This window comes from Dendrobates tinctorius, unplaced genomic scaffold (genome assembly GCF_039654945.1).
Source record: "Dendrobates tinctorius isolate UK_male_01 unplaced genomic scaffold, ASM3965494v1 ptg000158l, whole genome shotgun sequence".
Classification (NCBI taxonomy): domain Eukaryota; kingdom Metazoa; phylum Chordata; class Amphibia; order Anura; family Dendrobatidae; genus Dendrobates; species Dendrobates tinctorius.
Window position 1 is genome coordinate 37299024 of NW_027361825.1, and position 15984 is coordinate 37315007.

Sequence of the window (15984 nt, forward strand, 5' to 3'; positions counted from 1 at the left end):
TAAGACCTCTGATCCTTAAAACGGCCATCAACGCTGCCATGATCTTTGTAAAAACCCTGGAAGCGGTGGCGAGCCCAAACGGCAGGGCGACAAACTGAACGTGATCCTGATGTATCGCGAAACGCAGGAACTTTTGATGACCCAGGAAGATTGGGACATGTAGATAGGCGTCTTGAATGTCTATGGAGCACAGAAATTCTTGTGCCTCCATGGAAGCAATTACTGAACGAAGGGACTCCATCCTGAAATGTCGCAGACGGACCCTTTTGTTCAGTAGTTTTAAGTCCAGAATGTGCCGAACCGTGCCTCCTTTTTTCGGCACTACAAACAGGTTCGAATAGAAACCTGTGAATCGCTCTTTTTCTGGTACTGGAACAATGACTCCTGACTTGAGAAGAGAGTCGATGGCTGTAAAGAAACCCGGCAACAAGGCGGGGTCTTTCGGGGGTCGGGATTTGAAGAATCGATCCCGAGGACGAGAAACAAATTCTATTTTGTATCCTAAAGATACAACTTCCCTGACCCAAGCGTCTTCCACCGAGGCAAGCCAGACGTCCATGAAGGCAAGAAGAAGACGGCCGCCCACCTGGGAGTATGCTCCGGTGTTCTGTTTCCAGTCACGCGGAGGAAGATCTTCCAGGCCTAGCTCTGGTAGATCTACCCTGGGAAGAATGAGATCGCCAGGAAGGAGTGGGCCTAAAGGAGACTCTTTCTTTCTTGGCGCGGTTGAGGCCTCTGCTGGTGGGGAAGACGTATCTGCTGTCGTGAAGCGACGAAAAGACCAAAAGGGTCGATACTGACGTTTCATTGGAGGCAGACGAGATTTTGACTGGGGAAGAAGGTAGCTTGTGCCCCCAGTGGCAATGATCTGGTCCAGCCTATTGCCGAAAAGGCGCGATCCCTGAAACGGTAAACTGGTGAGGGACTTTTTTGACGATAAGTCCGGTTGCCAAGCCTTAAGCCAAACTGTGCGTCTAATAGCCACCAAGTTGCTTGATGCCTGAGCTGCGCAGGATGAGGCATCCAGGGAGGCTGAGACCAAATATTCGCCTGCATGCGATATTTGGTCGGTGAGATCTGCCATCTGCTCCGGCTGGTCTCCGGCCAAAATACCTTGGCGGAGGTCCTTAGCCCATTTCGCTATGGCCTTAGAAGCCCAAGTAGAAGCGAAGGCCGGGCTTAGAACAGAAGACGCCGCTTCAAAGGCTGACTTAGCAAAAGATTCTATGACTCTGTCATTAGTGTCTCCTAGAGATGCTCCCCCAGAAATCGGAAGTATCGTGCTGTTAGATAGTCTTGAAACCGGAGGGTCCACGGCCGGTGAAGCTGACCAGTCTGCAATGAGTTCCGGCGAAAAAGGATATAACACCCCAAGGCGTTTTCCTCTTTGAAAACGCCTGGTCGGATTTTCTCTCTCTCTGGAAAGAATTTTCTGGAACTCCGAATGATGAGCGAAGACTTTGGAAGGTGGTTTCGACGGTCTGAAAGAAACCTCCTGGTCCGCGGGTTCCGCAGGAGAATCTTTGATATTGAAGGACTGGTTAATCGCTGCAATGAAGTTCTGAACCATATCCCTCATATCAGCGATTTGGTCCGAGTCCAGCTCCAAAACTTCCTCGGAGGGTCCATCCGAAAAAGTCTCGCCTGGCTCAGGGGAGGAAGATCTTGATAAGGGAGGCTGTTTTGACGGACTATGGGGTGATGCGGAACGGGAAGAGGAACCGGACCGGTGCTCCCGTCTGGCGCTTTTGCGGCTAATATTAACAGGCTCGACCGGAGCATCCTGTGACCTGCTGGGTCCTGCAGTGGCAACTTATCCAGTACGGACACTAAGGTCTGGGACACCTTGGTGAGATCCGCCACAGATTGAGACAGAGAGGAAACCCACCCTGGAATAGGGGCCTCAACGTCACTCGGGACAACCGGGGGCTCCTGGGCGGTGGGTTCAGTGGGCTTGCTGCAGTCTTGACAGAGGAAACTTGCGTTTGCAAGAAGAACATGCAAAATGACTGACTACCACAGAGGAAGAAGCAGAGCGAATTGGTTTAGAATTCGAAATTATGAGCTAACCCACTAACAGTGCCAGACGGTTAGGGGACAGAGAGCTGAGGAGGGTGTCAGTCTGCAGTGCAGGGCTACTCACGGAACCTGTGTGCACAGCACGCTGAAGCGAAGACGAGCAGCTGACAGGCTGAGTAAAAGCTGTGCGGTAAAAAGCGTGGGAATCAGCTCACAAGAGAGGGGGCGAAGCTAACCGCTCTGTCAGGGACATAAGAAAACTCCACTCACTCCTATAGGACGACTGGGAGGAGTGGGCGGGCCCATGCGACGCCTCTAGCCCTCAGTGAAGCGCGGGACTGTTCCACAGAAGAAAAAAAGAAGAAGAAAAAAGCCCGCCTGAAAATGGGGCCGTGGCCTCGCCTCAGAACTAGGCCCGAACTGAAGTGGCGCTGTCCTGTCTCTCCGCATACTTCACTTGCAGAAATCTAAACTCCCTAATTATAGCCACACAGATAAGATACCCTTGAGAAAGGCCAGCACGGCTGAAACGTTGGGTTATTGTGTGACTGCTATCTATAATAAAAAACTATGAACGTTGAAAGAATTTTTTGTAGCCTCAGGTTCTTCATTATTATATGATTTCAATCAGTGTGTGCATAAAACCTGAGTGAGATTCTGGGATCCAGACAGACTCTTGCATCTTTCATCCAGCCACTGACGTTTCTGGATTGTGAGTCATGGGGAAAGTAAAAACTGTCAACGGATCTAAGGGAAAAGGTAGTTGAACTGTATAAAACAGGAAAGGGATACAAAAAGATATTCAAGGAATTGATAATGCCAGTCAGCAGCGTTCAGACTGTGATTAACAAATGGAAAATCAGGGACTCTGTAAAAAGAAAACCACGGTCAGGTAGACCAACAAAAATTTCATCCACAACCGCCAGGAAAATTGATCGGGACGCAATGAAAAACCAACAAATAACATCAGCCTGAATACAGGACTCTCTGAAAACTAGCGGTGTGGCTGTTTCAACATGCACAATAAAGAGGCATATGAAAAAAAATGGGCTGCATGGTCGAGTCGCCAGGAGAAAGCCATTACTGCGCAAATGCCACAAAGTATCTGGCCTACAATACGTAAAAAAGCACAGAAACAAGCCTAAAAACTTCTGGAACAAGGTAATTTAGAGTGATGAGACCAAAATTGAACTTTTTGGCCACAACCATAAACGTTACATTTGGAGAGAGGTCAACAAGGCCTATGATGAAATGAACACCATTCCTACTGTAAAGCAGGGAGGTGGATTGCAGCTGTTTTGGGAATGTGTGAGTTATAAAAGCACAGGAAAATTGGTCAAAGTTGAAGCAAAGATGAATGCAGCACATTTTTAGCAAATACTGGATGCAAATTTGCAATCATCAGCCCGGAAGCTGTTCATGGGATATACTTGGGCTATCCAACATGACATTGATCCAAAACACAAGACCAAGTCGACCTGTCATTGGCTACAGCAGAACAAAGTGAAGGTTCTGGAGTGGCCATATCAGTCTCCTGACCTCAATATCACTGATCCACTCTGGTGAGATCTCAAGAACACCGTTCATGCGAGACAGCCCAGGAATATATAGGAACTGGAGGCTTTTTGCCAAGAAGAGTGAGCAGCTTTGCCATCTGAGAAAATAAAGAACCTCATCCACAACTACCACAAAAGACTTCAAGCTGTAATTGATGTTAGAGGGGGCAATGCATAGTATTAAGAAATGGGGTATGTAAACTTTTGATCAGGGTCATCATTATGATTTAAAAAGAGAAAACACAGTAGTTTGACATTAAATGGCTTCACCCAACCACTAACCATGAGTGGAGAAAAAGTTTTGGTGTTATCATTCATAATCTCTTAAAAAAAAGGCCAAGAAAGCAAAAATTCTGCCAGAGTATGTAAACTTTTGAGCACAACTGTATATATACATAGATAGCTAGCTAGATAGACAGACAGACACAAAAAAATATATAAACTTATAATTTTTTTCTCTACCGCCTATATATTTTACTATAGTATTTCAGTTTATTCTAAAATTGCTAGTCTGGGCAACACAGACTTGGCTTTATTGTATTAATATTATGACAGGCATGGAGGCCTTCAGAAGACCCCCAGGGTCTCATAGCAAACCCATCAGCACCCCGCAGTTGTGTCATGTGAAAGCCAATGGACTTAACAGTGGCATTTAAGAGGTTAACCTGATGCAATCGGAGCTGAAGAGACGGCTGCATGGTACAGCCAGCACCAGCGCCACACTAATGGGAATCAGCTCCATACATTTTACAGACATACACAACAGCCATACATCTTATCATCTCATAAAGGATATTGTGCATGTATGGGCAGCTGTCTCCTCTTGCACAGTAACCCGTCATATAGAACTTGCAGAGCCCACGGCGTCTTGGTACATCCACATCATGGCTGAAATTACACTGTTCCCTCTGCAGAAAATAGAAGAATTGCAATCAGGACAGAAAAGTTCTGCTGCATTACATTATGCATAAAAAGCTTTTAAAGAAAAATGATGTTCTACGTTTGGAGGTGAGCAGGACGCTCATGAGCATCTCTGTGACAAACTACTCTTTAAGGTGGGAAGCAAACTAGTGATCACGTGTAAGCTTTGTACTTATATGACTTCCCTAACAGAGAACACGATATTTTCAAGTACTGATAGGCAGACTACAATAAAAGAAAAGCCATGTAATTAGAAATATGCAAATTTATTTAGGTAAATTTTGCATAAAAGACATTCATTATACTGAGGTAATGCTTCAAAGAAAACTGTACTCACCCAGGTACACCGGCCCTCCACAAAGTATTTACAGATCACTTTCCCTTTCTTGTCCTGCCGATGGTACGACTTGTCATAGTCACTTCTGTACATTCCTCCGTCCTGATCAACAAAGAGGATTGTGAGAAGACTTATCGCTATCTGCGGCTTAACTTAGCACATTTACTAAGTGGAATATTTGTGCTGCCTTAGATCCATCTTCCTGTGAGTATAATATAGACCACATTTTGTATTTTTCTGTGCATAAGAAACATCTTACTAAAAAAGTGTGTGCCCCTGGAAAAGCTACGGCGAAACGTTAGTTGAGCACTACAAGGTTAAACATATTCCTACTTTCCGGGTTACACTGGGCTGTATGTGTGAGTCGGAAGTCGCTTTTACAATGTAAGTATATGGAACACCAGAACCAAGCTCCATAATATTAAATTGTAAAAGCAACTTGAGGCGCAGACATACAGCCCAGTGTGACCCAGATTCGCCATCGAGTTACTCTGAACAAAAACGGAAAGGCTGTAGAAATCAGAGAGGACGGTGATTGGTAAGTATAACATACTTACACGTTTACACTGGTTTAGGGCATAAAAAGTATGATGAGACTGCTCCCTTAACCCCTTAGTGACAGAGCCAATTTGGTACTTAATGACCAAGCCAATTTTTACAATTCTGACCACTGTCCCTTTATGAGGTTATAACTCTGGAACGCTTCAACAGATCCCACTGATTCTGAGACATTTTGTACTTTATGTCAGTGGTAAAATTCCTTCGATATAACTTGTGTCTATTTATGAAAAAAAAAAAACGGAAATGTGGCAATAATGTTGAAAATTTAACAATTTTCAAACTTTTAATTATTGTACCCTTAAAGCAAGAGAGTGGTGTCACACAAAATAGTTAATAAATAACGTTTCCCACATGTCTACTTTACATCAGCACAATTTTGTAAACTTTTTTTTTTGTTAGGACGTTATAAGGGTTAAAAGTTCACCAGCGATCTCATTTTTCCAACAAAATTTATAAAACCATTTTTTTTTTAGGGACCACCTCACATTTGAAGTGAGTTTGGGGGGGGGGGGGGGCGGTCAATATAACAGAAAATACCCAAAAGTGACACCATTCTAAAAACTGCACCCCTCAAGGTGTGCAAAACTATATTCAAGAAGTTTATTAACCCTTTAGGTGCTTCACGAGAACTAAAGCAACGTGGAAGGAAAAAAAAAAACATTTTACATTTTTCACAGAAAATTTACTTTGGAACCCAATTTTTTTTAATTTTTACAAGGGTATCAGAAGAAAATGGACCCCAAAATTTGTTGTGCAATGTCTACTGAGTACGCTGATACCCTGTATGTGGGGGAAAGCCACTGTTTGTGCGCATGGCAGGGCTCAGAGGGGAGGGAGCACCATTTGACCTTTTGAACACAAAATTAGCTGGAATCAATGGCGTGCGCCATATCGTGTTTGGAGACCCCTGATGTACCTAAACAGTGGAAACCCCCCAATTTTAACTCCAACCCTAACACAGCCCTAACCCCAACACACCCCTAACTCTAATCCTAACCCCTACACCACAACTCTAGCTATAACTCCAACCATAACCCTAACCCTAGCTATAACCCCAAATATAACTCAAACCCAAACAATAGCCCCAACGCTAATGGAAATAATTTTATCATTTTTACCTAAGGGGGTGATAAGGGGGGTTGATTTACTATTTTTTATTTTGATCACTGTGTTAGGGTTTCTCGCAGTGATCAAAATGATCCAATAGGAAAAATTTCCTATTGTTGCCGGGTGGCAGATCTCGGCGGGCGCATTTTGTGCATGCGCCTGCTATTTTCTTCCCGGAAGAAGACGCCGAAGGCTGCGGGACATCACCGAGGGATGCACGAAGGTCCAGAGACACCAGAGGACTCAATTTCTCTCTCCTCTGATGTGGTAGATCACATCGGTGGTGAGAGATATTAAATGGAAATCTGACTTTGTTTTTTGCGGTCGCCGTTATTCCATGAATAACTGATCGCAACACTGGGGTTGGTAAAAACTGACCCGAATCATGTTCTCCGGGGTCGCAATACACTTATTTCTCAGCGCTGTTAAAAAGCGGCGTAGAAGGATTAAGTACCCTTAACTTCCGCTGCTAAAAGGTGTATCGGCTGTCGTTAAGGAGTTAAATCATCGAGCAGAACATTCATAAAACACTGTGCTTCGATCACAGAGACAAGTATCTGGCTGCACAGATCGCTCTCCCTGCAGACACTGATTTGCCGAATGCTGGCAGTTTAGAAAAAGTTTATACCTTATGCAAGGATCATACAGAAAAGATCTTGAGGCACACAGGCTGAAGACAAATAAAACGGTCACATACACTGAGCCAAAAGTTGATTTGCACTCCGGCTGAAGTGTCCGGTTATCGTCTATTTGAAAAGGATCCAGTAAAAAAAACACTGGATCAGTTATAAACTGATGAATCCCTGATACATTTTAAAACGGATCCTTTTTCACATTGACTTAAATTATTTAACAAATGGATCCAGCATCAACAGTTTTTTTTATATAGTCGGGACAACTTTTTTTGGTCTGGCTAAAATAACAGATTTGCTGGACCTGTATGTTAAATCTTAAAGGATCAATTTTAAAATGTCTCAGTTTTTCATCAGTTTGAAACTAATCCAGAACTTTTTGTCAACTGGCTCCTTTTCAGATAGCCTTAGGCTGTGTTCACAAGCAGCTTGTTCTCCTACGCCTCATTGGGGGACACAGGACCATGGGTGTTATGCTGCTTGCCACTAGGAGGACACTAAGTGAAACACAGAAAAGTTAACTCCTCCCCTGCAGTATACACCCGCCCACAGGCTGAGACTGAACCAGTTCTTGCTTAGTGTCTGTAAGAGGCACTTGGGTCTGGCTTCAGACCCCAACGTTTTTATTTTATCTTTTGAATTTTTCTGTAAATTTTTATTTTTTAACTAACGGAGTGAAGGGGGCGACGGATCCTTTCTAGGGTTCGCTTTCCCCCGAACCATCAACAGGCGAGAACGCGGATTATACCTCCCCGTACCCTCTTCTGCGACGTCTGGGGCATGCCTGGGCTCACCTACGGGCAACGATTCCTCCACGGTCCCGATTTCCCCACATTTCCAAGAGGTCCCCGGAGCCAGGTACATAGCCGAACAAGGCCCCCACGTAATGGCGCTGCAATTTCTTCACGCACCGGACCCCCTGAGTGGAATGCAATACAGTCGGCAACCTCACCATTCCCCTGTCTAAAAGGAGGATCGATTGAGGACTATACCTTTCAGGACAGCGCAGCTCCGGCTCTGCCACACCACCTCCGTGAGTATAACAGGGAGTGCTGATCGCAGACGGCAGGTCTTCACGCCGGCATGTCCGTGCCTGAGATAGTGGGTCCTGGTCCCTGGGGAGCAGAGGGAGCGCTTGTTCCGGTGCTCAGCGGCGCTTGTTCCCGTGTCCGGACGCGGTTCTCCCCTCAGCCGACGCGCATCGCCGGCGGCCGTCAGAAATTTAGCTCACGGCTTCTAGTCGGGCTAGGCTGCAGTTACTTGGCTCCACCCACCGTGAGTGTGCCGGCCCGCGTTGCTGGCGCTTCTCGTCCTGAACGAGAACCGCTCTCCTTTTCTCGGGAGCTATGATGTTTTTCTCTCAGCCTGCTCCCTGACGACCGATGATGGCACTCATTGGCAGTAACGCTGAAAGGAGTCAGTTTGGAGGTGGGATCACGAAGGCACACTTCTCTCCTGGGACAACAACGGATCCTGGGTAACCTGTACTGCGTCTCAGCAGGTGACATTAACCCCCTTCTTGGCAGTGCTATACACATTCTCTACAATATGTAGCATTATTCTGCCTACAGCCTCTATGGGTACACTATGTCTCAGGTCTAAAAGAGGCTAGCAAAGACACAGTGTTTTCTTACTACACCCTTGTCCTGGGCTCACAATATTCCATTATACATGGATTGTGACACAGAATTTGCCAAATGGTGCCCGCCACCGATTCCGCTGAGTCCAGTCCCCCTAAGTGGTCTGCATGCCTGTTAAGGTCTATGGATTTCATGACCAAGGCAATAGCCCCTCTCCGGGGATTCTTTTTTTCTTGGCAAAGAGACGCTCAATGACGCGTCCCCCGATCATGCTCACGCTTCGGCGTATGCAAGTTCCATCCCTCGTTCTCCCTCTCCTGACTCTGAATCCGAGACGGACACGTCATTGACCCAGGGGGCAGCACTGCAGCCTTGCAGCACTAGGGTTCTGGGATTCAGATCCCACCAACACCCCAAATTATCAAGAGACACTTCATCCTTTTATTAGCGTCGGTCAATAATACTCTGAAGGTGGACAAGGGAAAAATATTTCCGTCCCGGAACATGTAGTGGCCTTTAACAAGACGGCACATGTTCACAAGGTAGCTGCCATTCATCCTGAGTCTAAGGACATTGTCCAGAGACTAGGGTCCAGACAGATTCGCAGGTTAACAGCCTGCTGAGGCTAAATAGCCCTTTGGTCAAGATCTAATGAATGATTGGCTACAGCCCCCTTCGGTGCTCCTCACATACCCCTATCTGACGATTCCTCAGTCAGAAATCCACTGACCGTCAAATTGACTACCTTGCTCGCTCAGATCTTCCCCCGGAGGCATCCAACCTCGCTAGTCAGATAGATCATGCCGGGGACTTCGTAGTTAACACCTCTTTAGAGGTGGCCAATTGCACTCCACAGGCTGCACATGCAGTCTCCATCGAGTGAGCCCTAGGGCTCCGAGACTGGCGAGCAGATTCTGCTTCCAAGTGATCGTTAACTTCTCTGCCTTACCAGATGGGTCGCATATCTGCCGCTACCAGAGAGAACAGTAAATGCCTTCCTCAACAAAGGCCGCACCGCCCCTTTTTTGGATTCAACAACAGACCTCTTGAAAATTCCAGTTGGTCTTCTGCAACTTTCCTTTCTGGGACAGGACGGTTCCCAGATCTCATACAGTCCTGGCTGCGCCTAGAAATCCAGGCCAGGGACGTCTGGGTTTAAGGGAGCCAGATCCCTTAAATCCTCTACACAATGACCTGTGGCGGCATCCGGGGGCACCAAAAAATTAGGCGTCCATTTTGTCATGCCTGGCTCTTGGTCTCCCACAACGAGTGGGTCAGAGAGCTGGGGTCCTCTGGATACTAACTAGAGGTTTTCTTCCTCTACCCCTACTGGACCTAAGGCTGCTAAACACGTTTTTGCCAAGCCTAATGCTATTAAAACGTTTTTACCAAGGTACGGTGCTTCAGACTGGATTCTCTACGCCGCCTCCAAGATCCATCGGCATCAGGGATGCTTATCTTCACATCCCAATCTTTTCTCCCAACAACAGTTTTTTCCTACGCTTCGTAGTCACGGGGGAACATTTCCTGTTCGTTGCTTTACCCTTCGGCCTCGCCACCGCCACCAAAATCCTCACCAGGGTCATGGCAGCGGTCACAGCCATTCCTCAAGCTCGGGGAGTGGTGGTACCTCCGTATCCGGATGACCTATTGATCAAGGCGCGTCCCTTCCAGTCTGTCAGGAGTCCGTAAGTATCACGGTGGACACACTTGCTCGCCTGACCTGGAAAAATAGACTTAAAAAGTCTTCTCTGTCTCCGGCTAAGCAGAGTTAATTCTTGGAAATAGTCCAGGACACTCCCTGCGGATTGGTTATTCTCCCTCCAGAAGAGGCCTTGGCCTTACAACTGGGAGCACGAATTCCTTTACGTCCAATTCCTCGCTCCATATGGTTCTTCATGGGGATTCGCGGCTAAAATGGTAGCGGCGATGTAAGCGGTCCCGTTCGCACAACTCCATTTCCGCCCTTTGCAACATGCGCCACTGATGGCCTGGGACAGAAACCAGATCTTGACCATCGGTTCTGTCTGAGTCTGCGGATCAAGCAGACCCTTAGGTGGTGGACGCTGTCGTCCTCTTTAAACCAAGGAAAATCTTCCTCCCAGTACGTTGTTAGGGGACCATGTACGCCAGTCTTTTTGACTGGGGTATAGTTTTTTCGCCGTCACACAACACAAGGGCGTTGGTCCTTACCAATGTCGCGACTCTCCATCAGGCCCTACTGAGTTCTTTCATCATCCCCTCGCAGGTCACCTCATCAGGTTCCAATCCGATAACGCCACGGCTATGGCGTATATCAACCGTCAAAGGGGTACCCCGCAGTTAGTCGGCCAGACACGATGTGAGTCAGGTCCTCTACTGGGCCAACAGCAACCATACGGCCATCTTGGTGATTCACATCCCAAGCGTAGTGAATTGAGCGGCAAATTTTTTTTCTCAGTCGCCAGAGCTTCGCCTTGGGAAGATGGTCTCTTCATCCGGAAGTCTTTCAGCAGATTCGTCGTCGCTGGAGGACTCTGGTTTGGGATCTCATGCCCTCAAGGCTAAACAACAAGGTTCCCCAGTGCATTTCCCTGTCACATGATCCATGCGCCATCGGAGCAGACGCTCTGGTTCTGCCATAGCATCGGTTTTGGTTCCCGTATTCTTTTCCCCCTCTTACTTTACTCCCAAGGGTCATCATGACCATTGCAACAGAGGGAAATTTCAGTGTTCCTAGTTGCGCTGAACTAACCGCGCTGGACAGGGTAAGCGGAAGTAGTTTTTCAACTTGTCACTGATGTTCCCTGGTGTTTACTAAATCGTATGGATCTACTCTTGCAGGTTACCACCAGAACTCCGGGGCTCTGTCTTTGTTAGCGGAGCCATTGAATCCTAGCTTTTAGCCTGAGCTGGGTTCTTACATTTAGAAATCCCCACCATGCTAGTCCTAGGAGACCCGTGCCCATGCACAGTTCTCATCGCACCTAGAGAATTTTCTTTTCATGGAGCTAATGCCCATAGATGATCTCCTCTGGTTTTCTCCATTCCTTCCATCTTGGAATTCCTGCAATTTCAATCGGAGTTGGTTTGTTCGCACTTAGTTCACTCAAAGGACAATTTAGCCTTGTCAGTTCTATTCCACTGTAAGATTACCACCAGGTTACAGTTGAAGCCGTTCTTTCAGGTAGTTTCCAGCGTGGAACCTCTCTATAACGTAATGTTGGAATTATGGGACCTTACCTAGGTCCTCGGAGTTCTATAAGAACTCCTTGCGAACCACTGCAGGATGTGCCCCTAATTTTTATTCCTTTGGAAAGTGGTTTCCTCTTGGTGGCAATTACTTCAATCAGACGAGTCTCTAAGTTGGCGGTTCCATCCTACCAACCTCCGTTCCTGATTTTTCGGCAAGACAAGGCAATTTTGAGGACGTCGCCATTTTTTTCTGCCAACGTTGTTTCCTTTTTCATCTTCACGAGGACATAGTTTTTTGCCTTCATTCTGTCCGGCACCAGTCCATCGTATCGAGGGACCTCTACACACTCTGGATGCGGTTAGGGCTCTAAGACAGTACATCTCGCGTACATCTTCCCTGCGCAAGCCAGTTGTCTTGTTCGGATTTTCAGAAGGGCATAGGACGGCTCTACCCGCTCCAAACTCCACACTAGACGAGTGGATTCGCTCATCTATTCAGGACCCCTACTGTGTCAAGAGCACACCTGTCCCAGTAGGGATTACGGCGTATTCTACTCTGTCAATAGACACCTCTTGGACCATTTGACATCGGCGTCAGCAGAATAGGCCTGCAAAGCTGCGACTGAGTCCAGCTCGCATACCTTTCAAAACTATCACATACATTTTCAGGTCACAGCAGATGCAGCTCTTGGCAGGCGCTTGCTGCAACCGGCAGTACCACATTTGTAGGCCAGTGGTACATGGGGTATTAGCAGTTGTAAGGCTCCCCACCCAGGGACTGCTTTAGGACGTCCCATGGTCCTGTGTCCCACACTGAGGTGTAGGAGAAATAGGGATATTTGTGTACTCACCGAAAAATCCTTTTCTCTGAGCTAATCATTGGGGGACACAGCACCCACCCTGATAGCCTACTGGCTTATTGCTTCGCCTTAAGTTTTGACAATTTATGGTTATTGTTATTTTTTTTTAAGATCTCCTACTGCTTTGTTACCAAACTGGTTCAATCTCAGCCTGTGGGCGGGTGTATACTGCAGAGGAGGAGTTAACTTTTCTGTGTTTCACTTTGTGTCCTCCTAGTGGCAAGCAGCATAACACCCATGGTCCTGTGTCCCCCAAAGATTGGCTCGGAGAAAAGGATTTTACGGTGAGTACACAAAAATCCCTATTTTATGCAAAAAAAAAAAAAAAAAAAAACAGCTGCATTTTACAGTACCAGCAAAAGCTATGAGATTTCAGACATCTCATGCACACTATTTTTTAATGAATGAGCACTGCAGCATTCTGCAAATCTGTAGCATGTCAATTCTTATAGTGTTTTTGCATTTTTTTTCATCCAGAGAAAACCATGAAAAACTGCAAAACATGCAAACGGGATTTGCAGCATTTTTGGTGAATAAAACTAACTGTACTAAACATATACTGCCAAGAAAACAATTTTAAACTAAAGGAAAAAAAAACACGCCGTGTGTTGACATAGGGCGAGTTCACATGTCCGGTAATCATGCAGCAATCTGTTACCTTCACACATAGATGATGCCACAATAAAGGTAGATGTGCTATTTATGAAATATGGTACAAGACTATTAAAGTAAAATGATGGTATTTGATGCACTTTATTCTTTATTTCAATCCCCCAATATATTGTACACTAGGCCACAGGTATGATCCCCACTTCTATCACCTTTTTTTGCCCTAGAGGCACAGCCTTAGACCGCAAACGTTCATTACATTAACCCCTCCACTTTGTTACATTACCAGGCAGTTGTAATTAGCATGATTTTTTTCCTATTTTCTGTTGTTTAAATCTAGGTACGCCTTATAGTTAGAAACCAAACAGTGAAGCGTTGGCCGAGTGTGTGAGCGCCACTTCTCCAGGAAAGGGCTGGACTCGGCTCACAGATTTTGAAAATCGAAGTGCAACTCACACTGGACCCGAAGGGGGTACACATGATTAGTAAAGGGTTCTGATGTTGGGAAACGCAACAACTGATTACTTAACCTGCAAATAGGTGATAAGTTGCAAATATAAAAAAATAAAAGCAATATCAGAAGACACTCAGTGAGAAGATTAAGTGCTGACCCTCAGAACAGGGGATTTTTAATGGCCCTTTAATTGCAACAGATAAGCAAAAAGAAAAGTATTTAGCTTACTCCGTCTTCTTCGTAGTAGTCATCATCATCGTTTCCTTTCCCTCTGCCTCTTCCTCTCCCACGAATCATGCCTTTGTATCCTCGTCCATGTAGCCCTCGACCCCGGGGCCTAAAAAAGCCTTAAGAGTGGGAAATACCAATGTGATCAAATCTATAACTCTGGTCTCCAGTCTCTCATTTATTTTATTACATGGATCATTAAGCAAAACCTCACCTCTACCTCTGCCTTCTTTAGACTTGCGATACTGGTTAAGCTCTTTTGAGTAGTCATCATACTCTTCATCGCCCATCATCTCCTCGTCAGCATACTGAAAACAGTTTAATACAATTGTTTAATGTCAGGATATCACAGCATGGAAGTTTGGACCCGACTTTTGCTAGAAAAAAGGGATATTCTACTTTCTGGATAGTTGCCTTTTTTCCTGCAAGACGTTGACCAATCATACACAAGAGGCATCATGCTGGGAGTAGAAAAAAAAACAAAAAAAAACATATGCCTAAAGCTTAGAAAAAGATTTTTCTGTTTGAGACACAGCCCTGCTCTTCTCTGTGATCTTTACACCTACTGTGTAGAGTAGAAAAGAGCTGTGTGTCATTACAAACACCTCTATATGTTTTCAGCACAGGGAAATCATTGAGGGAGGAATACAGCAGAGCTGTGTGTTATTACAAACACCTCTTGCAGCTCTCACGACATTGTCAGCTCTGCTGTACTACTCTACACAGTACAGTGTGCACAGAGGACAGCAGGGGTGGGTGACATCACATGTCTCACACAGCATAAACCACTTCTAAGCTTCTTTCTGACTTGTTTTTTTCCCCTGCATGACTTTGACCAATCATAAGCAACAGGTGTCAGCATGAGGTGAAAACGTAACCACCACCAGACAAAAAAAAAAAAAATCACTGGTAACACTCCCTTAAACTTACAAATTAGAAATTAAACTTGACAAGCTAGTTTCTCTACAACTGAGAGGAGAAATTGAAAGATCTATTTAATTCAGCTTTGCAACCAAGATTCAACGATGTGGCCAGTATAACTGCTCAAACTGATGATGGATCCTCATTAACAGATGGCAATTACTAAGAATCAACAATTTCTGGCTGCTTATTGCTTTCTGAAAAAAAAAAGTGCAGACACAGATTGGTGATAGATGCTCTACGTACCATTTACTTAATGGAAAATTACAATCGGTGCAAATATAAAATATTAAAACTATTTTGACGTGAGAGACTGAACTTAATATGTTTGCTGCACTGTCTGTAACCACAAGTAGCTTCTGATCTGCTGATTGCTAGAGGCAATTATATAAAATAAAGGGGACACATATATACAGGGTTATCATGTCCTGTTACATGATTGTGCCACTCACTTCCATTTCTTCATCGTACATTTCCTCATCATCTTGGTATTCCTCTCCAGAGTAAACTCTTCCTCTGCTGCCTCTCCCTCTGAAGCCTCTTCCTCGCATCATCCCTCTTCCCCGACCTCGTATCAACTTAATCCTTCCTCTCATTCCTGGGGAAAAAAGTAAATGATGGAGTTACTTAATAAAACCTAAAATATTCAGCCATATTTACAACAAATCTTAGCCGTTTGACGACTACAGCGTGGTCAGAGGTCCTACAAATCTGACCCTTCTGAGTACGTTCATCCACAAGATTGTGTAGACTGTCGCTTACCTCTAACATGATAGTTGCCCTCTTTGGCCCTTCGATATTGGTTCAACTCCTTGGCAAAATCATCGTATTCATCTTTACCCATATCATCCCCCTCGTCTTCTTCATACTCCCCATACTGGTCATTCTCATACTCGTCGTACATGCCGTAGCTCTTGCTGTCCATGTTGTGGTAGCCCTTCTTTGGAGGTGGGGCATTATGGGAGTACGACTGATGACATTAAAATAAAGAAATGAAAATATGGTACTTATATACTAAATTAAGT

General features: G+C 45.5%; 1 protein-coding gene across 4 annotated transcripts in view; it reads right to left on the reverse strand.

Annotated features, from left to right (window-relative positions):
* Positions 1–15984, reverse strand: part of ZC3H4 (zinc finger CCCH-type containing 4) — a 69398-nt gene that overhangs the window by 39032 nt on the left and 14382 nt on the right. For all 4 annotated transcript variants that reach the window (XM_073549334.1, XM_073549335.1, XM_073549336.1 and 1 more), the window contains exons 4-9: positions 15722–15929; positions 15412–15557; positions 14253–14346; positions 14039–14157; positions 4834–4935; positions 4370–4483 (exon numbers count right to left, since the gene is read on the reverse strand). In XM_073549334.1, the coding sequence (XP_073405435.1) occupies positions 4370–4483; positions 4834–4935; positions 14039–14157; positions 14253–14346; positions 15412–15557; positions 15722–15929 (783 nt within the window). The remainder of the gene's footprint in view (positions 1–4369; positions 4484–4833; positions 4936–14038; positions 14158–14252; positions 14347–15411; positions 15558–15721; positions 15930–15984) is intronic.